The sequence below is a fragment of the Oncorhynchus mykiss genome, chromosome 2, assembly GCF_013265735.2.
Source record: "Oncorhynchus mykiss isolate Arlee chromosome 2, USDA_OmykA_1.1, whole genome shotgun sequence".
Lineage (NCBI taxonomy): Eukaryota > Metazoa > Chordata > Actinopteri > Salmoniformes > Salmonidae > Oncorhynchus > Oncorhynchus mykiss.
This window is the reverse complement of record NC_048566.1, coordinates 69,671,039-69,698,278: the sequence shown is the minus strand read 5'-3', so window position 1 is coordinate 69,698,278 and position 27,240 is coordinate 69,671,039. Positions and strand designations below refer to the sequence as shown.

Sequence of the window (27,240 nt, the reverse complement as noted above, 5' to 3'; positions counted from 1 at the left end):
GCCTTTTCCCACCTGTTGTTTGTGGGATCTTGTTTTTGTATTGTTGCTTTTGAGCCCTATAAGACTGTATGTTTCATTGGTTATGCTTTCTTGTTTTGTTGCTGGTTATCATTAATAAAAAATAATTTACCTACCCCACGCTGCATCTTGGTCCGACCATCCTTATAACGACGAGAGTTAGACAGACAGACAGACAGACAGACAGACAGACAGTGTGTCTGATCCCTCCATCTGATACTGAGTCTGCTCCTGGTCTGTGAGTATGTCATATACCACTGGCTTACACACAGGCCTAGCCCAGGCTTTGCTGTAATTGCAGTCTGTGTACTGCTGCTATGCTGCTGTGAGCATCTGAAGAGTCAAAGGCTATGTACTTGCATGCTACTTAGCCCCAGAGAAAGCCAGTGACTTCTCAGAAGTCTACCCCCAAACCAAAAAATGAAAAGTTGACTTTTTGTAACCCAGTGGCATTGTTTGGCCAGGCTCAGGTGGCTAATGTGATTTAAGCAGCAGAGACAGCCTTGTTTTGTCTGCGGCGTCTATCTGTTTTAAACGAATAAAAACTTTCGATGACTGAGGGGGCGTTTGTTTAATAGGGTGGGGGCTGGATGGGGAGAACAGAGAGACAGAAACAGCACAAAGGAGAAAGGGCAGAGTATTGTTTGCGAAAGACATGACTTGCTGTGATGCTTTGTAAGTCGAGGAGAGAGGGGCTTTCACAAAATGTCTGTGCCCAAGGTCCTGTCTCCGTGGGACAAATATACAGTCGTGTACAAAACACACATACACCCTCTTGTGAGTTAACTAGTGTGTGTCCCACGGGGTCACGTAGAGGCAAAATACAAAGACCACCCTGCCCTCCCCTCTCACGTTCACGCACGCACACACACACACACACACATACACACACACACACACACACACACACACACACACATACACACACACACACACACACACACACACACACACACGCACTTGCTGCCTTCCCCTTCACTGACCTTTCTGCACTGAGCGTGCTCAACCAGCTGCCACATTACTTCCTGCTCAGTGGCTGTCTGAATGGACACTGCAGCCGTTTCCTTCCCTCTCCCAGACCCACTGCACCTCTTTTTCCTCTCCCTCTCTTCCTGTGGATCTCTCTCCCTTTCCTTCATTTCTACCATCACTCTTTCCCTAGTTCTTACCCTAGCTTCTTCAGCTTGCTGTTAAGTGTAAATGTGTAAGATCCCCATTCCATGACCCTTCTAAATGCAAATCAATGAACTTTTAGGCCTCTGGACTCTCTCTCTCTTCACCTCTTTCTTCTCCACTCTTTCTTTCGTGGAGTGATAACGTTTGCCGTCAGACTTTGGCTGCTCCCGGCTCGAGGGTGATGGGGGCAGGCTTTGACCTGCTATTACCACAGGGACCTCCACGGTGATGTGTTAGCATAGTGACTTAGCTATACACAGCTAGAAAACTGCTGGACCCCCGTGACTCACTGTTGCCATTGTCAGGTTTCTACCCCAAACAAAGGAAATGGAGCACTGCACAGACAGAGCCACTGGGTTAGTATGGCCACCTGAACAACATTGTTGTTGGAACAACAGATTCAAATGAGCCCTTGCTGTTTTGACTAGAGTTGGAGGTTGGCAGAATAGAAACAAATTGTGACCCGTCAGAGTTGAGTTTTCTAGTCATGGCGATGTCTCCTCACCCTCAGCTGTGTCTGGGGCGGTGTGTACATCGTATATGCAATTTATAGTAGGGAGGAAGACTAGTAGTCATCTAGTTATTTACTCATACCCAATCAGAACGGCACATGAATCATTCTCTAAGCACTTCCTGTTTCTGTGGCCAGAGTGAGAAAAACAGGGAGAGATTTGTGGGTGAGTTATACTGAGATTTGGCAGGCAGGCCTTCGGCTAATAAAGGCAAAGTTCAAATCTTGTGATGTCATCAGTCCTCTCTGTCCACTCCCTCGCTTCAACAGGAAATGAACTTATGACAGAGAGCAGCAGACAAAGCATGGCCGTCAAAGGAATCTCTTTTTTTTTGTCTGAAGGGAGAGATGGATGGAATAGATAAAGAGGACAAGCTGGAAAGGGAGAGTAAAGATAAAATGGAAGACTTGGCAATATGAGCCACCATGCTACCATTACCTCATTGCCACTTAAGCATATAGAAGAATTTATACTTCTGACTCTCATTCTATTCAAACCTCTCTGTTAACATCCTCTCTAAAACCTTTCACATTTCACGTGGCCTTTTTGAAGGTAGGGATTACTTTAAACCATTTATCTGTCCACGTTGAGTAGAATCCATTTATCCATTAACACCAGCTGATTTGATACATCCCTGGTGGGAGAATCACTCTGGAGTCCTGGGAAAACTCAGTGAGTCTGAAGACGTAAGCTCTGCTGCAGTCAAGATGTTGCTGTGAGTAAAACTCATAGTATAATGAGCTCTTTCTACTAGTCTGAGGACCTCTCATTATTTCACAATCAGTGTGTGTGTGTCAGTGTGTGTGTTTATGTGTCTCTGCCTGGTCAGTGTGTGTTCGGCCTGCATGGTGACATCGCAGACAGCTTCTGGCCACAAGAGAACCACTCAGAGGCTATAGTAGGGCGCTGTGTGTGTGGATCTGCCCGTCCAGAACCTCCTCAGGCGTGATGGGTCGTGGACTCAGAGCAGCTGTCCCTCTCCCATTACAAGAAGGCCATTCATCAGACTGTGACCGGGAGATAGGCCCTGACTGTCCCTCCAATAGACCAGCACACAGCCCTGCATTCATCACCATCCCAATATGCTCTGAGTCAATCCCTGAATACACATGACGCAGACAGCGATGCATCACATCACAGCAACCCTCACTCAGCACGGGGACAATTCTGATTCCTTACGTTGACTACATATAGGGAACATCTGAACGTACATTAACATTGCCATTACCGTCAGGGTAATGTTATAGCACAATAATCACACATGTTTATAATTGACAATATCTGGCACACAGAGAGAAGGCAACCCAGGGTCTGTTGTAATTGTCTCTATCTGGCAGTGGAACAGGGGTGTTTGATATCTCATCATGAGACTGAAGGAGCCAGGATGGGGGATGGTACATTTCTTACCTGACTGGGATTCAGGCAGCACAAAGAATGTGGGACATTTTATTACTGGTATTGAGCACCTATGTGTGTGCGTGCCTGCACGTGTACGTGTGTGTGTGTGTGTGTATCTGTATCAGAGAGAATGACCGAGAGAGGGGGGGTTGTCAGGTCAGGGTGTGTTATAATGGGTTTTAGACGGGGGAACCTTCCTGACAAGACGACACCATATAAATAACTACACTGTGAGCAGAGGCACACTATCTCCTGCCTTGAACCCCGCTCCCCACACCCAGTCAGGCTCGGCACAAACATCCTTATCCCAGTGATAGTCAATCTGGGCTGGGGAGGGAGCGAGCCATGTGCAAGCGGGCGGGAGACAGAGCGGAAGCTCTCTGGACACGTAAAGGATCAGCCCTGTGTCCTGTGTGGCATTGCTCCTCGGTAGAGGCCTGGGTGCTGAATAGACAGATGAATAGGAGCAAGGAATGAGAGGCCCCTCTGATTAATACGGCAGTATTGACTCTCACTCTCTCTTCCTCTCTTATTAAACACAAAGACACTAAGTTGGACAACGGGAAGCCAGGCAATAAATCAGGAAGTGGAGGCTCCTCACAATTAACTAATCAGACTTAGTTAATTTAGCTTGGGGACATTGATGGAGGACTGTGTGTGACCTGAGGTCTAGTGAAGGGGGCCACTTGAAGGGGCCGTGTGTGTGTGTGTGTGTGTGTGTGTGTGTGTGTGTGTGTGTGTGTGTGTGTGTGTGTGTGTGTGTGTGTGTGTGTGTGTGAGTGATCTGGCCCCATGCCAGGCTTGTCGTACCACTCTGTACTAGTGCCAGGGAAGGGAGAGGAGGAGGTACTGGTCAGGGTTGCACTCCAAATATTAGTTTAGTTTCAAAGCGTCCCAAAGTGAGTGGGTGGCTGTTTGCTCTGGGCAGACAGATGGAGCCTGTGTTGTGTCCTGCTAGGTGTCAGCTGTAAATTATAGTTATTTCACTGTCCTGGAAGGCCTTAAGTCTGGGGAGTCAGCCTGCACCAGCACTAGGGCATGTGACAGTCCAACATTATGGAAGCAAGAGTTCTTTCTCACTGAAGGGTACTACAACAGTAGTAGGAGACACATCTTTTCTGTAAATGTTAAGCAATAATGAACTAACCCTCTCTTTCCTGTCTTCTGCAGAACGTGTTGGCCAAGGCCCTGTACGACAATGTGGCCGAGTCCCCAGACGAGCTGTCCTTCCGGAAGGGTGATATCATGACGGTATTGGAGCGGGACACCCAGGGTCTGGACGGCTGGTGGCTCTGCTCTCTGCATGGACGCCAGGGCATCGTCCCCGGCAACCGACTCAAGATCCTGGTGGGCATGTATGACAAGGCGGGCCAGCAGCAGCAGCCTCCACTCCTCCAGGCCTCCCAGGCTGGCTCTGCCCAGACCCAGAGCCTGAGCCAGCTGGCCTTCACCCCGCAGAGTGCCTACACTAAGTCCTCCCCCTCCTCCCAGTACACAGCCATGCACCCTGCCTTCTCCAACCCTGGTCCTGTCCCCGCCCTACCCGACAGCATCTACATGATGCCCCCCAACCATGGCAAGCCCTCCCCTTCAAGCCTGTACCAGATACCCACGGGCCCCCAAGCCCCACCCAAGGCCCCCATGCTCGCCCAGAAGCAGTACCACGCCCCTGTTCAGGACATCTACCAGGTGCCTCCCTCCATGGGGCCAGCTCCTGTCCAGGACATCTACCAGGTGCCCCCTTCAGCAAGAGGGCCTGTTCCTGGGCAGGATATCTACCAGGTTCCCCCCTCACTGAACCAGACTCAGATCCCCCCCTCCATAGAAAAGAGGAGCTGGGACTCTAAACCTCTAGGAAAGGTAAGAAAAACGTTTTGAGACACTTATTCACATAACACAACAAACACATTCCTCTAAAACCATAAATACAGACGGTCTCGTTAGGCATTCAGGTCCAAAATAGCTGGTTTAAGCTCTCATTGTCATCTGACCTCATCCTGGTTGGGATCTGAGCATCTTCCTGTTATTGTTTTTCCCTCATGTCCTCCAGTCTCTGTCTGTTCTCACTCTAAACAACAGCTCAAGGTTCCCTGTCATTTTCAAAGCCACAGGGATGACAGGAAAGAAAACAGGATAGAATGATAAAAGAAAACCCAAAAGAGAGAGAGGGGGGATGGGGGGAGGAGAGGGGGACAGACATTGGAATAAATAATGGGGTGTTTAATAATTCAGGTATCTATCTCCTGAAGTTGGGTGAGTAAGCGTTTTGATCTGTTAGGCAGCAGGCTGGAAGGGGAGGGGGTACCAGTACCAGCCAGGCAGTGTGGTAACAGTGCAGTGTGTTGTGACTGGTGTTCTGCAGGGAGTGCCCCCCAGGCCTGCCTTAGTGCACTCAGCCATGTGTGAGAGCAGCGCTGGGAAGTGAAGTGTGATGATGATGATGGGAGAGTGATGTGGAGGCAGCGACAAGGTGCACCTGGTCCCTGCAGGAGGGGGCGTCGCACATGAGACAGCTCACCGTCTTAAATGAGGCTGCTGCTGCCATAGAAAAGGGATTATATAATATATACAGTATAGTATATCTAATCCTATAGCCCCCCCCCCACCCACCCTAACCCCTAGCAGGGGTCTCTGAGAGGCATGACCACAGGGATTTGTCCCTCACAGAGGGGAGCGGGAGATGGGCCTTGCCATGTTGAAAATCTGCCTCTCAATAAGTCCTGAGATGACTCGGAAATACTGAATCACACAGAAGGAAAAGAGAGTGAAATGTACAATAGTGAGTGACTGACAAAGCAAAGCATACATTGCCTTTGTGTCCCCTGCTGTGTGTTGAACCTTTGTGTCCCCCTGCTGTGTGTTGAACCTTTATGTCCCCTGCTGTGTGTTGAACCTTCCTTTGTGTCCCCCTGCTGTGTGTTGAACCTTTGTGTCCCCCTGCTGTGTGTTGAACCTTCCTTTGTGTCCCCCTGCTGTGTGTTGAACCTTTGTGTCCCCTGCTGTGTGTTGAACCTTTGTGTCCCCTGCTGTGTGTTGAACCTTTGTGTCCCCTGCTGTGTGTTGAACCTTTGTGTCCCCCTGCTGTGTGTTGAACCTTTGTGTCCCCCTTCTGTGTGTTGAACCTTTGTGTCCCCCTGCTGTGTTGAACCTTTGTGTCCCCCTGCTGTGTGACAAACCTTTGTGTCCCCCTGCTGTGTGTTGAACCTTTGTGTCCCCCTGCTGTGTGTTGAACCTTTGTGTCCCCCTGCTGTGTGTTGAACCTTTGTGTCCCCTGCTGTGTGTTGAACCTTTGTGTCCCCTGCTGTGTGTTGAACCTTTGTGTCCCCCTGCTGTGTGTTGAACCTTTGTGTCCCCCTGCTGTGTGTTGAACCTTTGTGTCCCCCTGCTGTGTGTTGAACCTTTGTGTCCCCCTGCTGTGTGACAAACCTTTGTGTCCCCCTGCTGTGTGTTGAACCTTTGTGTCCCCCTGCTGTGTGTTGAACCTTTGTGTCCCCCTGCTGTGTGTTGAACCTTTGTGTCCCCCTGCTGTGTGTTGAACCTTTGTGTCCCCCTGCTGTGTGTTGAACCTTTGTGTCCCCCTGCTGTGTGTTGAACCTTTGTGTCCCCCTGCTGTGTGTTGAACCTTTGTGTCCCCTGCTGTGTGTTGAACCTTTGTGTCCCCCTGCTGTGTGTTGAACCTTTGTGTCCCCTGCTGTGTGTTGAACCTTTGTGTCCCCCTGCTGTGTGTTGAACCTTTGTGTCCCCCTGCTGTGTGTTGAACCTTTGTGTCCCCCTGCTGTGTGTTGAACCTTTGTGTCCCCCTGCTGTGTGTTGAACCTTTGACCTGTCACCAATGATTAATGGGTGCAACCAGAAAACAACCTGAAAACGAGAGGAGAATAACAGCTGTAGAAAAAGAGAGTGAATGGCTCATAGGCTGAGACAACCTCTGTTTGAGGTGACATGAGCGACATCAGAGAAAGGCATCAGTGAATCAAAGATTGTATTTAACTAGGCAAGTCAGTTAAGAACAAATTCTTATTTTACAATGACGGGCTACCCCGGCCAAACCTCCCCTAACCCTGACAACACTGGGCCAATTGTTCGCCGCCCTATGGGACTCCCATCACCGCCGGTTGTGATACAGCCCGGGATCGAACCAGGGTATGTAGTGTCGCCTCTAGCACTGAGATGCAGTGACTTAGACAACTGCTCCACTCAGGCCAGGGCTCACAGAGTCACAGCGGAAAGGATCTATGAGGAGCAACATAATTTCCATGACAGCTCCTGCCTGGTGATAAGACGATCAGAGGACTTCAACAGAGTTCACACTCCAGCCTAGAGCAGGGTGTTTCCAAATGTTCCATTGGATGATTGTAGAGTGATGCCTCAGTCTTTTGGAATGCTCTTAGCGTCATGTACTGTATGTCATCAGCAGGCAGTACAGGGAGGAGGGAGGAGAAGCAACACCAGGCAGTATAGGGAGGAGGGAGGAGTAGCAGCACCAGGCAGTACAGGGAGGAGGGAGGAGAAGCAGCACCAGGCAGTACAGGGAGGAGGGAGGAGAAGCCGCACCAGGCAGTACAGGGAGGAGAGAGGAGAAGCAGCACCAGGAAGTACAGGGAGGAGGGAGGAGAAGCAGCACCAGGCAGTACAGGGAGGAGGGAGGAGAAGCAGCACCAGGCAGTACAGGGAGGAGGGAGGAGAAGCAGCACCAGGCAGTACAGGGAGGAGGGAGGAGAAGCAGCACCAGGCAGTACAGGGAGGAGGGAGGAGAAGCAGCACCAGGCAGTACAGGGAGGAGGGAGGAGAAGCAGCACCAGGCAGTACAGGGAGGAGGGAGGAGAAGCAGCACCAGGCAGTACAGGGAGGAGGGAGGAGAAGCAGTACCAGGCAGTACAGGGAGGAGGGAGGAGAAGCAGCACCAGGCAGTACAGGGAGGAGAAACAACACCAGTAGGGAGTAGTACAGGTGAAAATCCCCTATGGTTTTATCTCACCACAGCCTCAAGTTAGTGGCACTGGCAGGATCTGAATTGCCTAAGATGGTGGTGAAGTGGTAGAGATTTTTATCAAGGTAATTCTTCACTGACGCATGAGCTAATTTAGCTCTTAACGCTGTGGTGTGCAGGTTCTTTATGCACGCATTTACCTTGTGAATGCCCTTAATTGTTATCACTTGTCCTTGTGCCCGTACTGAACCACTTCACCCCACCCCCCTACTCCACCAACACCAGTTTCTCAATACAAGATAAGGAGTTCCTGCTGAGAGAAGAGATGACAGACATCGAGCCAACACATACACACACACACACAAAGCTCTCACATACAAACTGGGATGAACACTAATTAGGGAGTGATGAAAAACCCAGGCATTGTCTCATCATCCTTTGCTGCCGGAGGAGGTAGAAACTAGTACAAATACAAGGTTACAGCTACACAGAACACTTGGCAAAGCATCTGAAAAGCAGGAAGCTTAACACACACTCAGAATCTCACTCTAACCCCATCTCCACAGTGTGATGTTGTTATGCTGCTAGCTTGGTTTTGTCTTTTAATCGGGGTATGTTGTGGAGGCAGGCCCGACCCCCTCAGCCTTTTCCTCAGATGGACTGGCATCACATTTTATTCATTACATGCTTGGTAAACAACAGGTGTGGACTAACAGTGAAATGCTTACTGACGGGCCCTTCCCAACAATGCAGAGAGAAGGAACATAGAGAAATAATAGAAAAGTAAAACAGGTAATAATAAAAGTATTAATAAATACAAAATGAGTAACGATGACTTGGCCATACTATATACACGGGGTACCAGTACCTGATTCGATGTGCAGGGCTATGAGGTCATTGAGGTAGGTATGTACATATAACTAGGAATAAAGTGACAGTTAAGGAAGTCCAGGTAGCTATTTAACTAACTATTTAACTAACTATTTAACTAACTATTTAACTAACTATCTAACTAACTATTTAGTTAACTATTTAACTAACTATTTAACTAACTATTTAACTAACTATTTAACTAACTATTTAGTTAACTATTTAACTAACTATTTAACTAACTATTTAACTAACTATTTAGTTAACTATTTAACTAACTATTTATTTATTTAACAACTGTGATTGGTTAGCAGGCTTTACATCAAACAGAACGTCTGAGGAGGGGCGTTGTGGCACGCGCCCTTCAAAACCCTGACACACTCCTCCAAGAGGCTGGAATTCCTCAGCCCCCCCCCCCCCCCCCCTCTCCTTTCGCTCAGTCCCCACTCTCCATCCGACTGTGTTTTTCAGTTTTCTACCTAATACATTTATGCTGCATTGGTATGCCACCCAGCCGCCCCAAAAAACAACCCCCACCTCCTCTTCAAACCATGGCAACAGCTTAGCCCAGCCGGAGAAAGGAACAAGTAAACAATTCACCGCTGTCCCTGCGTCCTCTTCCCTTCTGAGAGGACCGACACAGAACCTGAGTGGCCTCAGTAAACACCCAGCTGCGTTGGAGCTGAAAACGCCACTGCACTCTGTGTCTCTGCAACCCAGTTCATCAGAAAGTATTTCTTTGATCACAGTTATGAAGACTCTTAGCTATCGCCCTCAGTGCCTTTAGCAGTGTTGCTATTAGAGGTCATGAACTTGCTCTTGTATGTCTGTAGGAGAATCCACTGATCTACTCGTGATAACTGCTAAGCTGATAGAGGCTTGAGAGTTGCACCACTCAGGCTTTGACTGAAGGGAGGAATGACAGACACCACTCTGAGTGAGGACTGGAGCTACCTGATCTTTACAACCTCACTCTCCTGCAACTGTCTAGAAAGTATTCAAAGTACAATGTGTGTCTGTGACTGAATGACACGTTCATGGCCGAGCTCATTGCTTTGTGTGAAGCAGATGGTTAGGGGAGAGGTGGAGGCAGGACGGCCTGTTTGAACCTGGGTTCCTTTGATTAGGCCGAGGTAGGTAGATCAAGCCTTCTTATCACCTGCAGCCTCTAATGACCCTGGCCTGTTTGCAGGTGAGAGACGCTGTGATAAGGAGCAGGCTGCCCAGGGCTAACAGCACAAGCTCATCTCCTCTCCTCTGCTCTGCTCTGTGGATTGAGATTCTGCTGGTGGTTTTGTGGACTCCCTGCTCTGAAAGTAAATGTGTAATCTCAGGAGTGTTTAAAAAGACCTGGTGGGCGCTCACCTGAAATGTAGGGAGGAGGAGATGGGGGAGCAGGCAGACATTTTGGGGGAGGGGTCATTGTGGAGTGAGGGAAGAGAGTGAGACGTGAGGGGAGAGAAAATGAAGGTGTGTGTGATCTGCTGCTGAAGAAATGACTGCATGCTGCCTGTAGGTGTATCTGCTGCCTGTAGGTGTAACTGCTGCCTGTAGGTGTATCTGCTGCCTGTAGGTGTATCTGCTGCCTGTAGGTGTAACTGCTGCCTGTAGGTGTAACTGCTGCCTGTAGATGTAACTGCTGCCTGTAGGTGTAACTGCTGCCTGTAGGTGTATCTGCTGCCTGTAGGTGTAACTGCTGCCTGTAGGTGTATCTGCTGCCTGTAGATGTAACTGCTGCCTGTAGGTGTAACTGCTGCCTGTAGGTGTAACTGCTGCCTGTAGGTGTATCTGCTGCCTGTAGGTGTATCTGCTGCCTGTAGATGTAACTGCTGCCTGTAGGTGTAACTGCTGCCTGTAGGTGTATCTGCTGCCTGTAGGTGTATCTGCTGCCTGTAGGTGTATCTGCTGCCTGTAGGTGTATCTGCTGCCTGTAGGTGTATCTGCTGCCTGTAGGTGTATATGCTGCCTGTAGGTGTATCTGCTGCCTGTAGGTGTAACTGCTGCCTGTAGTTGTATCTGCTGCCTGTAGGTGTATCTGGTGCCTGTAGGTGTAACTGCTGCCTGTAGGTGTATCTGCTGCCTGTAGGTGTAACTGCTGCCTGTAGGTGTATCTGCTGCCTGTAGATGTAACTGCTGCCTGTAGGTGTAACTGCTGCCTGTAGGTGTAACTGCTGCCTGTAGGTATATCTGCTGCCTGTAGGTGTAACTGCTGCCTGTAGGTGTATCTGCTGCCTGTAGGTGTAACTGCTGCCTGTAGGTGTATCTGCTGCCTGTAGGTGTAACTGCTGCCTGTAGGTGTATCTGCTGCCTGTAGGTATATATGCTGCCTGTAGATGTAACTGGTGCCTGTAGGTGTAACTGCTGCCTGTAGGTGTATCTGCTGCCTGTAGGTGTAACTGCTGCCTGTAGGTGTATCTGCTGCCTGTAGATGTAACTGCTGCCTGTAGGTGTATCTGCTGCCTGTAGGTGTATCTGCTGCCTGTAGATGTAACTGCTGCCTGTAGGTGTATCTGCTGCCTGTAGGTGTAACTGCTGCCTGTAGGTGTATCTGCTGCCTGTAGGTGTATCTGCTGCCTGTAGGTGTAACTGCTGCCTGTAGGTGTATCTGCTGCCTGTAGGTGTATCTGCTGCCTGTAGGTGTATCTGCTGCCTGTAGGTGTATCTGCTGCCTGTAGGTGTAACTGCTGCCTGTAGGTGTAACTGCTGCCTGTAGGTGTATCTGCTGCCTGTAGGTGTAACTGCTGCCTGTAGGTGTAACTGCTGCCTGTAGGTGTATCTGCTGCCTGTAGGTGTATCTGCTGCCTGTAGGTGTATCTGCTGCCTGTAGGTGTATCTGCTGCCTGTAGGTGTAACTGCTGCCTGTAGGTGTATCTGCTGCCTGTAGATGTAACTGCTGCCTGTAGGTGTAACTGCTGCCTGTAGGTGTATCTGCTGCCTGTAGGTGTAACTGCTGCCTGTAGGTGTATCTGCTGCCTGTAGGTGTAACTGCTGCCTGTAGGTGTATCTGCTGCCTGTAGGTGTAACTGCTGCCTGTAGGTGTATTTGCTGCCTGTAGGTGTATCTGCTGCCTGTAGGTGTATCTGCTGCCTGTAGGTGTAACTGCTGCCTGTAGGTGTATCTGCTGCCTGTAGATGTATCTGCTGCCTGTAGGTGTATCTGCTGCCTGTAGGTGTATCTGCTGCCTGTAGGTGTAACTGCTGCCTGTAGGTGTATCTGGTGCCTGTAGGTGTAACTGCTGCCTGTAGGTGTATCTGCTGCCTGTAGGTGTAACTGCTGCCTGTAGGTGTATCTGCTGCCTGTAGGTGTATCTGCTGCCTGTAGGTGTAACTGCTGCCTGTAGGTGTATCTGCTGCCTGTAGATGTAACTGCTGCCTGTAGGTGTAACTGCTGCCTGTAGGTGTATCTGCTGCCTGTAGGTGTATCTGCTGCCTGTAGGTGTAACTGCTGCCTGTAGGTGTATCTGCTGCCTGTAGATGTAACTGCTGCCTGTAGGTGTATCTGCTGCCTGTAGATGTAACTGCTGCCTGTAGGTGTAACTGCTGCCTGTAGGTGTAACTGCTGCCTGTAGGTATATCTGCTGCCTGTAGGTGTAACTGCTGCCTGTAGGTGTATCTGCTGTCTGTAGGTGTAACTGCTGCCTGTAGGTGTATCTGCTGCCTGTAGGTGTATCTGCTGCCTGTAGGTGTATCTGGTGCCTGTAGGTGTATCTGCTGCCTGTAGGTGTATCTGGTGCCTGTAGGTGTAACTGCTGCCTGTAGGTGTATCTGCTGCCTGTAGGTGTAACTGCTGCCTGTAGGTGTAACTGCTGCCTGTAGGTGTATCTGCTGCCTGTAGGTGTATCTGCTGCCTGTAGGTGTAACTGGTGCCTGTAGGTGTATCTGGTGCCTGTAGGTGTAACTGCTGCCTGTAGGTGTATCTGCTGCCTGTAGGTGTAACTGCTGCCTGTAGGTGTATCTGCTGCCTGTAGGTGTAACTGCTGCCTGTAGGTGTAACTGCTGCCTGTAGGTGTATCTGCTGCCTGTAGGTGTAACTGCTGCCTGTAGGTGTATCTGCTGCCTGTAGGTGTATCTGCTGCCTGTAGGTGTATCTGCTGCCTGTAGGTGTATCTGCTGCCTGTAGGTGTATCTGCTGCCTGTAGGTGTATCTGCTGCCTGTAGGTGTATCTGCTGCCTGTAGGTGTATCTGCTGCCTGTAGGTGTATCTGCTGCCTGTAGGTGTAACTGCTGCCTGTAGGTGTAACTGCTGCCTGTAGGTGTAACTGCTGCCTGTAGGTGTATCTGCTGCCTGTAGGTATATCTGCTGCCTGTAGGTATAGCTCTCACTGAGCACAGGACATTATCTCTTCACCCATCTAGCACATAAATATACTAAATATGGTAGCTCCAAATATGGTAGCACCTTACGTGTACGTGTGAGCACCCACATATATGTGAACGTGCAGGCACGTATGTGTGTCTGTGTGAGAGGGAGAAAGAGAATTGAATTGAAAGAGAGAGTGAATGTGAGGAGGGAAAAGAGAGAGATACTGTAGATGGGTGTTCACGGCGAGGAGGCACTCTTCCGCAGACTGGAGCATCCGTCTAAAAGCAGTGCAGCTGTCAGTCCGGGGTTTGGAAGTGTGCTCATCCATAGAGATGAGATGGGTGCTTTGTATTCCCGTTATTGCCTCATGGGCTTGTAATTTTGTGGCCTTCTTTAGCTGTAACCCACACGTTTCTATGTGCCCTGCCTCTCTCTGTACCTCACTCCCACACTGCCTCTCTCTGTACCTCACTCCCACACGGCCTCTCTCTGTGTCTCACTCCCACACGGACTCTCTCTGTGTCTCACTCCCACACGGTCTCTCTCTGTTCCTCACTCCCACACGGCCTCTCTCTGTACCTCACTCCCACACTGCCTCTCTCTGTGCCTCACTCCCACACGGCCTCTCTCTGTGCCTCACTCCCACAAGGCCTCTCTCTGTACCTCACTCCCACACGGCCTTTCTCCGTACCTCACTCCCACACGGCCTCTCTCTGTACCTCACTCCCACACGGCCTCTCTGTACCTCACTCCCACACGGCCTCTCTCTGTACCTCACTCCCACACGGCCTCTCTCTGTACCTCACTCCCACACGGCCTCTCTGTACCTCACTCCCACACGGCCTCTCTGTACCTCACTCCCACACGGCCTCTCTCTGTACCTCACTCCCACAAGGCCTCTCTCTGTACCTCACTCCCACACGGCATCTCTGTACCTCACTCCCACACGGCCTCTCTCTGTACCTCACTCCCACACGGCCTCTCTGTACCTCACTCCCACACGGCCTCTCTCTGTACCTCACTCCCACACGGCCTCTCTGTACCTCACTCCCACACGGCCTCTCTCTGTACCTCACTCCCACACGGCCTCTCTCTGTGCCTCACTCCCACAAGGCCTCTCTCTGTACCTCACTCCCACACGGCCTTTCTCCGTACCTCACTCCCACACGGCCTCTCTCTGTACCTCACTCCCACACGGCCTCTCTGTACCTCACTCCCACACGGCCTCTCTCTGTACCTCACTCCCACACGGCCTCTCTCTGTACCTCACTCCCACACGGCCTCTCTGTACCTCACTCCCACACGGCCTCTCTGTACCTCACTCCCACACGGCCTCTCTCTGTACCTCACTCCCACAAGGCCTCTCTCTGTACCTCACTCCCACACGGCCTCTCTGTACCTCACTCCCACACGGCCTCTCTCTGTACCTCACTCCCACACGGCCTCTCTGTACCTCACTCCCACACGGCCTCTCTCTGTACCTCACTCCCACACGGCCTCTCTGTACCTCACTCCCACACGGCCTCTCTCTGTACCTCACTCCCACACGGCCTCTCTGTACCTCACTCCCACACGGCCTCTCTCTGTACCTCACTCCCACACGGCGTCTCTGTACCTCACTCCCACACGGCCTCTGTAGCTTCGCTTCGTCTCAGCCTGGGTGCCAGAGGAGCTCTTCTCTTCTCTGCCACACACTCTATCACAATCCAAATTCTTTTTAGGAGTCTCTTTTCTTTCTTCCCTCCTGTTCTATATCTCTCCTCCTCCCATACCCTCCCTCACTTTCTCTGTCTATGTAAGCGGAGACATCCTCCTGACCACGAAAGCGTTCCTGTCTGATTGTGTGAATGTAGGCAGTGCTCTGCGGCACTCTGGGGTTAATGTCTCCATAGATTAAAAGGGTATCTCTGGGCCTAATTGGTGAGCATTGAGTGCCCTTCTAAAAGGGGCTCTTTGATTCGGCCCACATCACTGCACATGCCCGAGCAGAGAGAGGGAGGGAGGGGGAGAGAGAGAGAGGGAGGCCTTGCCCCACGCTGCTCAATTTTTATTTTTTATTTTTTAATTTGACCTTTATTTATTTGTTATCTGCCCCTTGTTCAGGGGCAGAACGACAGTGACAGTCGTTAGACTCCTTGCTCCCCGGGCCTTTCCACTGCAATGTAATGTAGAGCTGGAGCTGAGTGACTGGATAAGCATCTCTGCACGGTGCTCCACCATGCATTCAGAATACATTCAGAATGTTGTGGCACTGGGTCTGTGTGACTGTGACAGTGTATAAATAGAGCCTCCAGATGTGAGCGTCCCTGCCCAGCTGTTCTGGGCTGTGCTCTGGGAAGAGAACACTGGGAGGGTCAGGTAGCTGTGGTTGGAGCTCCAGACAGTCCTGCTCAGCCTGAGCCCATGCTCCAGCAGTAACAGTAGTGCTAGGATAGTAATGACTCAATGCTGGGATGCAGCTTTAATGGCTCTGCCTGTCCTCAGTTATGGCCTTCAATTGGGCCCAAGCTTTAGAAGCCCAACTTGAAGTGTGTTTGGTTTGGGACAGCATAGTACTGAAGTGGTTAGGTTAGTCTTTATAGGAACAGAGTTCACTCTTCTAGTCCAAGGCATCACCAAAGGGAACTGTGTGGGTATGTGGTAACCTCTTGGATGGTGGCTGCTCAGGCATTTCTCTGTGAAGGGTGTTGGTGCATGAGGGTGAGTTGAGGACTGGTGAGCTGTGGGTACATGCCGGTACCCAGGGACGAAGGAGATAGAGGATGCCCATCTGGCACAGTGGTTCTTACTGTGGGCAGTGGTTCAAAGTAAAAATACTTTCAAGTATTACTTAAGTCGTTTTTTGGTGTAGCTGTACTTTACTTTTTATATTTTTGGTAACTTTAACTTTTTCTTTACTACATTCCTAAAGAAAAGAATGTACTTTTTACTCCATACATTTTCCCTGACACCCAAAAGTACTCATTACATTTTGACAGGAAAATGGTCCACATACACTTATCAAGAGAACATCCCTGGTCCTCCCTACTGCCTCTGATCTGGCGGACTCACTAAACACAAATGCTTAGTTTGTAAATGAGTGTTGGAGTGTGCCGTCTGGTTTGCTTAATATAAGGAAGTTGAAATTATTTATACATTTACATTTGATACTTAAGTATATTTAAAACCAAATACTTTTACACTTTTACTGAAATAGTATTTTACTGGGTGACTCACTTTTTCTTGAGTCATTTTCTTTTAAGGTATCTTTATTTTTACTCAAGTATGACATAATTGAGTACTTTTTCCACCACTGACTGTGGGCTCATTGGTCAGTAGCACTGAGGGATCTCTACTGTATAGCCTCTCACTACGGACCCAGGTGAATCTATATGTGAGTCACACACACTGCCTCTGTAGATGTGATTCAGTGTGTGTGTGTGTGTGTGTGTGTGTGTGTGTGTGTGTGTGTGTGTGTGTGTGTGTGTGTTTTTAAAAGCCTTGTTTCTTGCCTGCCGGGTCTCTCCTCCATTACCTGCTGTGGACTCATTTTCTGCTCTGATAGTGTAGAGAAAGGGAGTATGGGAAAGAGGGAGAAGGAGGGAAGGGTAGAGTGAGAGAGTGCAGAGGGAATTAGAGGGGACACAGTGCCCTGAGCAGTGGAGCGCGGGTGGGGCCTTTTTGGGCTCTCATGTACAATTCCAGCCCTGGTCCTGTTATCACCTCCCCACAAAGCCTGCATCAGATAGAGGGGAGGGACTGGGGGGAGTCGATAGGAGGGTAATGAGGGACACGGGGACATGGATCTGCCCTCAGCATAAACAACAGGTCCTCACAAGCCTCTGTGTTATCCAGTGGCCCTCATCAAAGGGATGGGATATCACAGGAACCAGAGAGACTCTTTGTTCTGGGCTGGGAGAGTCAAACTGGAGAGAGAGAGAGGCCAGGTCAGAGTGAAGGGACACAGGGTTCAGCGTGTCCTCACACACACACACACACACACACACACACTGCATCTCCTCTGTCAACTCAGCACACACTCCTGACTTCTGAGAAGGGTCATTAGTGTGAGGATGTGTGTGTGATTGTGTCCATGTATGGGTTTGTTTGTGAGTGTGTGTGTGTGGTGTGTGAGGTTGGACCTATTAGTGAGTAGTAAACCCAGTGGTCTCGGCTTCAGTAGGGGGTCTTTGATGTTTTCACGGTCCTCTCAGTAGGGTCAGGGATAAAATGGACTAACCTTCATTAAGGAGACAGGAAATACATGAAGCTTGAAATAATGGGGACCAAATGCTACTTTGGGCTATGTTCTACTGTCATTCATGTTTAAAAACACATCTTATTTGTCACGTGCTTCGTAAACAGGTGTAGACTAACAGTGAAATGCTTACAACTGCTCATTGTTAGGCTAACAACATACAGTAGATGCAAACAACATACAAGCATTTCTATTCCCACTTGACTATCGCTCTATGTAATCATAGAAAGTAGAGATGAATAGCTTTTCCTGTTCTCCTCTGACCTGTCCTGTGACAGATACCCTGTCACTGCCTGGATACCGCTCTCACTGCGTTTCCACGGTAACGCAGTCACGTCCATTCGAATGAATAGGTTGGAGAGAGCAGAGACAGACCTAAGTGTTGTGTTGCCAGGAGATGCTGAAGAAAGATTGTGGCGTTTTATGTGGGGACTGTAGATAAACACGCAGAGAGAGGAGTAGAGAGTGGTGCTCCCAGCCACTCACGCCCTGCCCAGTCATGGCAGCTATGTGTGGCATGCATCCCAGGCCTGTGGGGCTGTTGAGGGGGTCTTTGCGGATTAGTGGTTGGGGGCTCCCTGTCTCCAGGAGTACTGTACCCCAGTCCTGCCAGGCTCACCAGGCTGAACCACACTGGCCCGGGGCATGCCACATGCCGGAGAGCTCCGACACAAATGTGGAGTTAATTAGGCTCTGATTAATCCTGCAGCCTGGACCAGGGAACCAGGGATATGGGGCTGTAAATCTACCACCCTGCGTCAGTGTCTCAACCCCCAACACTGACTCTGCTACAGCCAGGCTTTACTTCTCTGCTCCCATTTACTGCTGCTGCTGCTGGGAGGGATACCAGCTCTCATCTGGGTCACACACCAGCTGCTTTGAAAATGTTAGGTTAAACAACCGTATGTCTGAGGGAGGATTAAAACCTTATTTAAGAGCATGCTCGGAAATTGAAACCCGATGCCACTACTAAATATAGCTGACGTGGTCTGTTGGAACCTTGTCACATACATTTATAAATGTGCAGTTTACCGTGTACATATAGGATAAAATTACAACTTTTTGGACAGCTTCGATTGACCCTTATTTGACCTTTCCTCTGTCCTGTAATCTGTGCTCTGTGTCTAACCTGTACTGTGTCCAGCCACATTGCCTCCCTCTCTCGCTCTCTCCGCCATCTTGGATTGGGCGGCGGTGCAGATGAGTTCTCTCTTCTCTGGCAGCCACATCACACTCCAGCTGAGGACCCGGGAGCTGGGTTGCCATGACGCAGCTGCAGCCTGCCATGCCCTGTGCTGCGCTGGGACGGGAGCTGACATCACAGCTGATCATGCCTGTAACCTGTGCAGCTGCGAGGCAGGGGCAACACTCCCCAGTCCCTCAGCCATGTACGGGAAAAGATGAGGAAAATAACATTGAAAAGAGAGGCTTGGAGGGAATGTCATCATCTGCTGAACAACTGAATGATTCCTCCATGCCAGCAGGACACAGAGTGCCCCCCGTCCCCCCTACACATCCCTCTATCCCCCTGTACAAAAAAAGGAATGTTCACAGCTTGTGCCACAGATGGCCTCCCATCAGGCTGAGATGGGGGAGATGGTGGGGGGGGGGTGTATGTGGAGGAATTTTCCTGCGAGGTCGGCCACCTAATCCTCATGAAGATAAAAAGATTAAGTTACTTCAACTCCCCTCAGCATTTGGACTTTGACCCTTCTTGTGCAATAGCACTCAGAGCTTTGTTATTCATGGTCTAGTCAGGGCACTGTGTTAACTTTACAACACTCTCACGCTGCATGTGAACTGAAATGGGCTTCCTCTGGGAGTAACAGAAACACACATCAGTAGATTCAGACTGCAGTTTCTACCAAAACCTAAATCTCATTGAATTCTCCTAATCATAGGTATGAAATTATGATTATTAGGTTATTGGTAACACCTTATCTAAGGTGTTTGAATCTACTGTAGGTGTTTAAATGTGGTCATTTGTACCTCTGTTGGTAGAGCATGGTGCTTGTAACTTCAGGGTCGTGAGTTTGAGTCCCGGTACCACCCATATGTAAAATGTATGCACGCAGTAAGTCACTTTGGAAAAAAGTGTCTGCTAAATGGTGTTTATAAGCATCAAAAAGTTCTTATGGTATGGGTATTAAAGAAGCCATAAAAATCTGAGTTAAATGTTCAAACGTGAGCAGTTTCATTTTAAAACATGTGAGCAGTTTCATTTTAAAACATGTGAGCAGTTTCATTTTAAAACATGTGAGCAGTTTCATTTTAAAACATGTGAACAGTTTCATTTTAAAACATGTGAACAGTTTCATTTTAAAACATGTGAGCAGTTTCATTTTAAAACATGTGAGCAGTTTCATTTTAAAACATGTGAACAGTTTCATTTTAAAACATGTGAACAGTTTCATTTTAAAACATGTGAGCAGTTTCATTTTAAAACATGTGAACAGTTTAATTTTAAAACATGTGAACAGTTTAATTTTAAAACATGTGAGCAGTGTCATTTTAAAACATGTGAGCAGTTTCATTTTAAAACATGTGAGCAGTTTCATTTTAAAACATGTGAGCAGTTTCATTTTAAAACATGTGAGCAGTTTAATTTTAAAACATGTGAACAGTTTAATTTTAAAACATGTGAGCAGTGTCATTTTAAAACATGTGAGCAGTTTCATTTTAAAACATGTGAGCAGTTTCATTTTAAAACATGTGAGCAGTTTCATTTTAAAACATGTGAGCAGTTTCATTTTAAAACATGTGAGCAGTTTCATTTTAAAACATGTGAGCAGTTTCATTTTAAAACATGTGAGCAGTTTCATTTTAAAACATGTGAGCAGTTTCATTTTAAAACATGTGAACAGTTTCATTTTAAAACATGTGAGCAGTTTAATTTTAAAACATGTGAGCAGTTTAATTTTAAAACATGTGAACAGTTTAATTTTAAAACACGTGAGCAGTTTCATTTTAAAACATGTGAGCAGTTTCATTTTAAAACATGTGAGCAGTTTCATTTTAAAACATGTGAGCAGTTTCATTTTAAAACATGTGAGCAGTTTAATTTTAAAACATGTGAGCAGTTTCATTTTAAAACATGTGAGCAGTTTCATTTTAAAACATGTGAGCAGTTTCATTTTAAAACATGTGAGCAGTTTCATTTTAAAACATGTGAGCAGTTTCATTTTAAAACATGTGAGCAGTTTCATTTTAAAACATGTGAACAGTTTCATTTTAAAACATGTGAGCAGTTTCATTTTAAAACATGTGAGCAGTTTCATTTTAAAACATGTGAGCAGTTTCATTTTAAAACATGTGAGCAGTTTCATTTTAAAACATGTGAGCAGTTTCATTTTAAAACATGTGAACAGTTTCATTTTAAAACATGTGAGCAGTTTCATTTTAAAACATGTGAGCAGTTTCATTTTAAAACATGTGAGCAGTTTCATTTTAAAACATGTGAGCAGTTTCATTTTAAAACACGTGACATCCAACGTGGAATATTAATCTCCGTACTCTGACCTCTGTTCACTTGAAAGACCACTTCACAAGGCTCAGCAGAAGTTTTATTTGTCTTTCCTATTGCAGGTGGACTGGAAAAAACCCTTGTGTTCTGAAACGATCTGAACAGACAGACATGGTGTCAGCTGGGTTAGGGGTCAGTGGACTGTGGGTGGTGGGGGGGTCTACAATCTGTTCCTCTCCTCGGGGTGACCTCTGTTCCAACAGACAGACCTTATGGCCAGCTGCCAGCCCAGTAAAGCAGTGAGGGCTCAGGTCAGAGCGGCACCGCTCCCCATTGTTCCACAACCTCAATGTCTCCTCGTCTTTTAGTGACATCATTATTATGACCTGATAGAATGTTGTGACAGCTGGCTGCTGGGTGTTGTCCCCCGTCGCCCCCCCCCCACTCCCATTGACAGAAGCCTTTCAACACTATTGATGAGGACTTGGCTAAGAGCCAAAGCCCATATGTGCCCCCGTGCCCTCCCCTCTCCAACACCTTCCTCAATGATAATTCACACTATTGATCACCATTAGTTATGCAGTTCATGGCCTCAGAGGGATCCTCCATTAACGTAGATGAGGTTAAGGGCCAGCTAAGGAGGGCATTGATAGGGCTGGCTCGTTACCATGTGATCAATTACCAAAAACCAATAATGTTGCCCTCTAATCTCTTTAATAGCTTATGGAGGATCTGTCGATAAGAGCCAGGTTAAGTGATAGATATCTGACTCTCACTTACTGCTGTCAATAGTAGTGTGATGCGCCCAGGAACATGATGGTGTGTGTGATCCATATTTCTGTAGTCTGTTTACATTCATGTGAACCAGAAAAACATGCCAGACAATACACAAGTCAAGAATAATAATTATGAATAAACTCAGAATGACATGTTGTCAGTAGTGCTTGCATATTCCATCCCGTCACCCGTCTAGCACAAAGGAACAGGGATGTTGTTACTATGTTGTTGTAAAAGGTAGGTGTTCTTTAACTCAAGTGGAGCATACAGTACATGTTATGATCTGATCTATATCTCAGTATGAGAGGAGAATGAGTGTTTTGTGGTAGAGAAGGCTGCAGAGGAGGCTGTGTGATATTGTCCTAGGATGTGTTAGATGAAACACCTGCTGTGTTTTTTAAACGTGTGTGAAGCTGGCTAGCTCTGTGGAGAATGGGTTGTCTGGAGAGACTAGGAATTGAAGGCAGGGAAAGGAAGAGAAAGAAAAGGGGGGAGGAGGAGGGAGAGGGAGGGAGGGAGGGAGTTTGCTGTATGGAGAGATTCAAATATGACTTTGATTCAGTTGATTTAATTTGTTCTGGGGTTTTTCCTTGGTCCTATTTCAGTTTATAGGCTGTCAGTTAAGGACATCTACTCAATTTATTTAGACACTGGTTCTGAATGAATGGGGAACTAAGGGAAGCTGTAGGGGAGGAGATGGAGGAAGGATACAGGGATGAGACATATTAACAGAGGCAGATTGTCAGATTTATTTAATGGGCAATGGCTTAATTACCCGTTTAGCTGGGCTGTCACCTTTCAAGTGGCAGGCAGCCTGACTGGGAGAGCAAATATTATTAGAATATCCGGGAGAGTTGTGACGTTTCATTAGCAAATAATGTGATTGGTTTCTTAAATCCAAGTCCAGCAGGCTACTGAGGTAACCTCCACAAAGTAGAGCCAGAGAAGGGGAGCAGAATCAACAGCAAAGGCAGGTGCATGAGGGTGCGTGCAATTTGTGTATGCAAGTGTTTACAGTTGAAGTCTGAAGTTTACATATACCTTAGCCAAAATCATTTAAACTCATTTTTTTTTTCCTGACATTTAATCCTAGTAAAAATTCCCTGTCTTAGAAATGTGAAATGTCAGAATAATAGCAGAGTGAATTATTTATTTCAGCTTTATTAGATTTTAGATTTATTCCCAGTGGGTCAGAAGTTTACATACACTCAATTAGTATTTGGTAGAATTGCCTTTACATTGTTTAACTTGGGTCAAATGTTTCAGGTAGCCTTCCACAAGCGTCCCACAATAAGTTGGGTGAATTATGGCCCATTCTTCCTGACAAAGCTGGTGTAACTGAGTCAGGTTTGTAGGCCTCCTTGCTCGCACACGCTTTTTCAGTTCTGCCCACATATTTTCTATAGGATTGAGGTCAGTGCTTTGTGATGGCCACTACAATACCTTTACTTTGTTGTCCTTAAGCCATTTGCCACAACTTTGGAAGTATGCTTGCGGTCATTGTCCATTTGGAAGACCCATTTGCGACCAAGCTTTAACTTCCTGACTGATGTCTTGAGATGTTGCTTCAATATATCCACATAATTTTCCTCCGTCATGCTGCTACCCCTGTGTTTCATGGGATGGTGTTCTTTGGCTTGCAAGCCTCCACCTTTTTCCTCCAAACATAACGATTGTCATTATGGCCAAACAGTTCTATTTTAGACCAGAGGACATTTCTCCAAAAAGTACGATCTTTGTCCCCATGTGCAGCTGCAAACCATAGTCTGGCTTTTTTTATGGCGGTTTGGGAGCAGTGGCTTCTTCCTTGTTGAGTGGCCTTTTAGGTTATGTTGATATAGAACTCGTTTTACTGTGGATATAGATACTTTTGTACCTGTTTCCTCCAGCATCTTCACGAAGTCCTTTGCTGTTGTTCTGTGATTGATTTGCACTTTTCGCACCAAAGTACGTTCATCTCTAGGAGACAGAACGCATCTCCTTCCTGAGCGGTATGACGGCTGCGTGGTCCCATGGTGTTTATCCTTGCGTACTATTGTTTGTACAGATGAACGTGGTACCTTCAGGCATTTGGAAACTGCTCCCAAGGATGAACCAGACTTGTGGAGGTCTACATTGTTTTTCTAAAGTCTTGGCTGATTTCTTTTGATTTTCCAATGATGTCAAGCAAAGAGGCACTGAGTTTGAAGGTAGGTCTTGAAATACATCCACAGGTAGACCTCCAATTGACTCAAATGATGTCAATTAGCCTATCAGAAGCTGTTTAAAGGCACAGTCAACTTAGTGTATGTAAACTTCTGACCCACTGGAATTGTGATACAGTGAATTATAAATGAAATAATCTGTCTGTAAACAATTGTTCGAAAAATTACTTGTGTCATTCACAAAGTAGATGTCCTAACTGACTTGCCAAAACTATAGTTTGTTAGCAAGAAATTTGTGGAGTGGTTGAAAAACGAGTTTTAATGACTCCAACCTAAATGTATGTAAACTTCCGACTTCAACTGTATATGTGTATTTGTTCATCTGACCATCTAAAATGGACAATGGATTTATTTTAGTGAATGTGAATTCAAATATCGATTACTATTGCTGCATTATATGCTTGGGCGGTATCCAGATTGTCATACCTTCATACTGGCCTTGTGCCACACAGGGATATTTGGTAATACCGGCACTGAACACAAAGGCCACTATTTTCAGACCCCACTTAGCATCTGTAAACCAAAGGTTAGCAATGCTAACAAGTGCATGTAAAATTCCATATGGAATGCTAACTAAATGCTAAAAATGTATTGTGAACATCTTATACAGTCTCTGACCGAAACTATTTGCAGGACAGACATCCCAGCTTATACAATTTTACACGTAACTCAAAAATGCTACTCACAGTTTGCTGCACACACAAAACAAATATTAGACAGCAAGGCTCTTGATCCAGGAGGGGATTCTCTGCTGTTAGGTTACCAAGTGAAGCTTCATTTTGGAAGAAGCTAACCACTTAGCTAGATAGCTAACTAACTACAAAATTAGCAAACCAAATGCACAACTGCAGAGCATTTTGGAACATTTTAGACAGTTTACTTAATAGTTATAAGATATCTAACTGGCAAACATATAGTTTTGAAATCCATACTGTAACTATACTGAACAAAAATATAAATGAAACATCTAGAATTTCAACGATTTTACTGAGTTACAGTTCATATAAGGAAATCAGTCAATTGAAATAAATAAATAATTCCCTAATCTATGGATTTCACATGACTGGGCATGGGTGGTTCTGGGAGGGTATCCCCATTGAGGAGCCAGGCCCAGCCAATCAGAACAAGTTTTTCCCCACAAAAGGGCTTTATTACAGACAGAAATACTCTGTTTCATCAGCTGCTTGAATGGCTGGTCTCAGACGATCCCACAGGTGAAGAAGCCGGATGTGCAGGTCCTGGGCTGGCGTGGTTACAATTGGTCTGCGGGGTGAGGCCTGTTGAACGTACTGCCAAATTCTCTAAAACAACGTTGGAGGTTGCTTATGGTAGACAAATTAACATTGAAATTCTCCTGCAACAGCCCAAGTGGACATTCCTGCAGTCAGTGTGCCAATTGCACTCTCCCTCAACTTGAGACATATTGTGTTGTGTGACAAACTACCAGTGACTCGCTCAGTAGGGAAGTGGTCAGATGACGCGGATGCTACACTACAGGACAGTTTTTTCTAGCACAGACTGGAATATGTTCCAGGATTCATCCAATGGCATTGAGGAATATATCACCTCAGTCACAGGCGTCATCAATAAGTACATCGACGACATTGTCCCCACAGTGACTTTACGTACATATCCCAACCAGAAGCCATGGATTACAGGCAACATCCGCACCGAGATAAAAGCTAGAGCTGCAGCTTTCAAGGAGTGGGACACTAATCCGGACGCTTATAAGAAATCTTGCTATGCCCTCAGACGAACCATCAAACAGGCAAACCGTCAATACAGGACTAAGATTGAATCCTACTACACCGGCTCGACACTCGTTGGATGTGGCAGGGCTTGCAAACTATTACGGACTACAAAGGGAAATCCAACCGCGAGCTGCCCAGTGACGCGAGCCTACCAGATGAGCTAAATGCTTTTTATGCTCTCTTCGAGGCAAGCAACACTGAAGCATGCATGAGAGCATCAGCTGTTCTGGACGTGTGATAACGCTCTCCGTAGTAAGCGTTTCATGGTAAGGTCTACAATTGTGTGTATTCGGCACATGTGAAAAATACAATTTGATTTTAGAGTGACTGGGGACTAATGTTAAGCTTCATAATGAAAAATTATATGGCAGGTGTAATGAAGAATGTGATTTTCTTTTTCTCATAACATATTGCACAAGTTGCTACAAATATACACTACCATTCAAAAGTTTGGCCTTGTTTTTGAAAGAAAAGCACATTTTGTTGTCCATTAAAATAACATAAAATTTATCAGAAATACAGTGTAGACATTGTTAATGTTGTAAATGACTATTGTAGCTGGAAACGGCAGATTTTTAATGGAATATCTACATAGGCGTACAGAGGCCCATTATCAGCAACCATCACTCCTGTGTTCCAATGTCACATTGTGTTAGCTAATCCAAGTTTATCCAAGTCTGTATAGTTAGTATCAGTGAGGTTTTTGTATTGTATAGTATAGTGTTTTTTAGGGCTTCTTTGCCCATGCCCTATGTCATTACATTATTTTGTATGGATTGTGGCTTGGCTATATCTAATCCAGTGTCTATCAGTCAGACTGGAGAAATCCACTTCCTCTGTCACTGTGTCATGCTAATCACGACCCTTTGATCCTGGTCCTCATCAGCTGAACACTAACATGCATCTGCATGGGCTCCAATGCTTCCTTTGTCGGCCAGGCTGAGATATTGACGGCCTATAGGGAGCAGTCCCTCCCCTCGTTCCTCACTGGGGTGTCCAGAGGGGATGTGGGGTGTCTGGCAGTGAGGGGATCAGCTAGAGAGAAGGGGGGATGGGACCAGGGGAACCTGTCAGAACTCTGTGAAGTTATCGCCTCTGAAACCCATAGTGAGCTAGGCATGGCTGCTTCAGTGACGTCTAGAGATCTCCTCAGCTTGCTTCTTCATGTTTAGTTTTGCCCTTGTCTGGCACTGAGAAGAGACAGGCTAGCAGACACGACCAGAACCACACACCCTTACTGTAGCCTAGGCTCCAGAGGAAAGGACCAGGGATCCTTTCAGTTTTTTTGGAAATGGGATTGACTGCGCTCGTGTGTGTTTTTACTCATAACCCCAAATCCCGCGGTTATATCCGCTGGGTGGGCGGGATTAGGGTCATGAAATATTGTGTGGATGAAGGGCGGGTGTGTGGGTGGGTGGCGGGCAGGTTGAATTAAGAGAAAACAATGCATGAAAAAATCCATACATGCATAATTTTTGTGCAATTCATATATATAGGCTACATTGAGGTTTTTCTGTCATCTTTTTTTTCTGCCATTAGTGCGTAAGCCTAGCTGTACGTGTGCCAAATACACACCAATCACCAAATATTATATCCACTGAG

The 27,240-nt window shown here is 47.0% G+C and overlaps 1 protein-coding gene across 4 annotated transcripts in view; it reads left to right on the top strand.

Annotated features, from left to right (window-relative positions):
- LOC110494902 (breast cancer anti-estrogen resistance protein 1) overlaps nt 1–27,240 on the top strand; it is a 118,534-nt gene that overhangs the window by 69,088 nt on the left and 22,206 nt on the right. For all 4 annotated transcript variants that reach the window (XM_036954536.1, XM_036954526.1, XM_036954525.1 and 1 more), the window contains one exon: nt 4,275–4,964. In XM_036954536.1, coding sequence (XP_036810431.1) covers nt 4,275–4,964 — 690 coding nt within the window. The remainder of the gene's footprint in view (nt 1–4,274; nt 4,965–27,240) is intronic.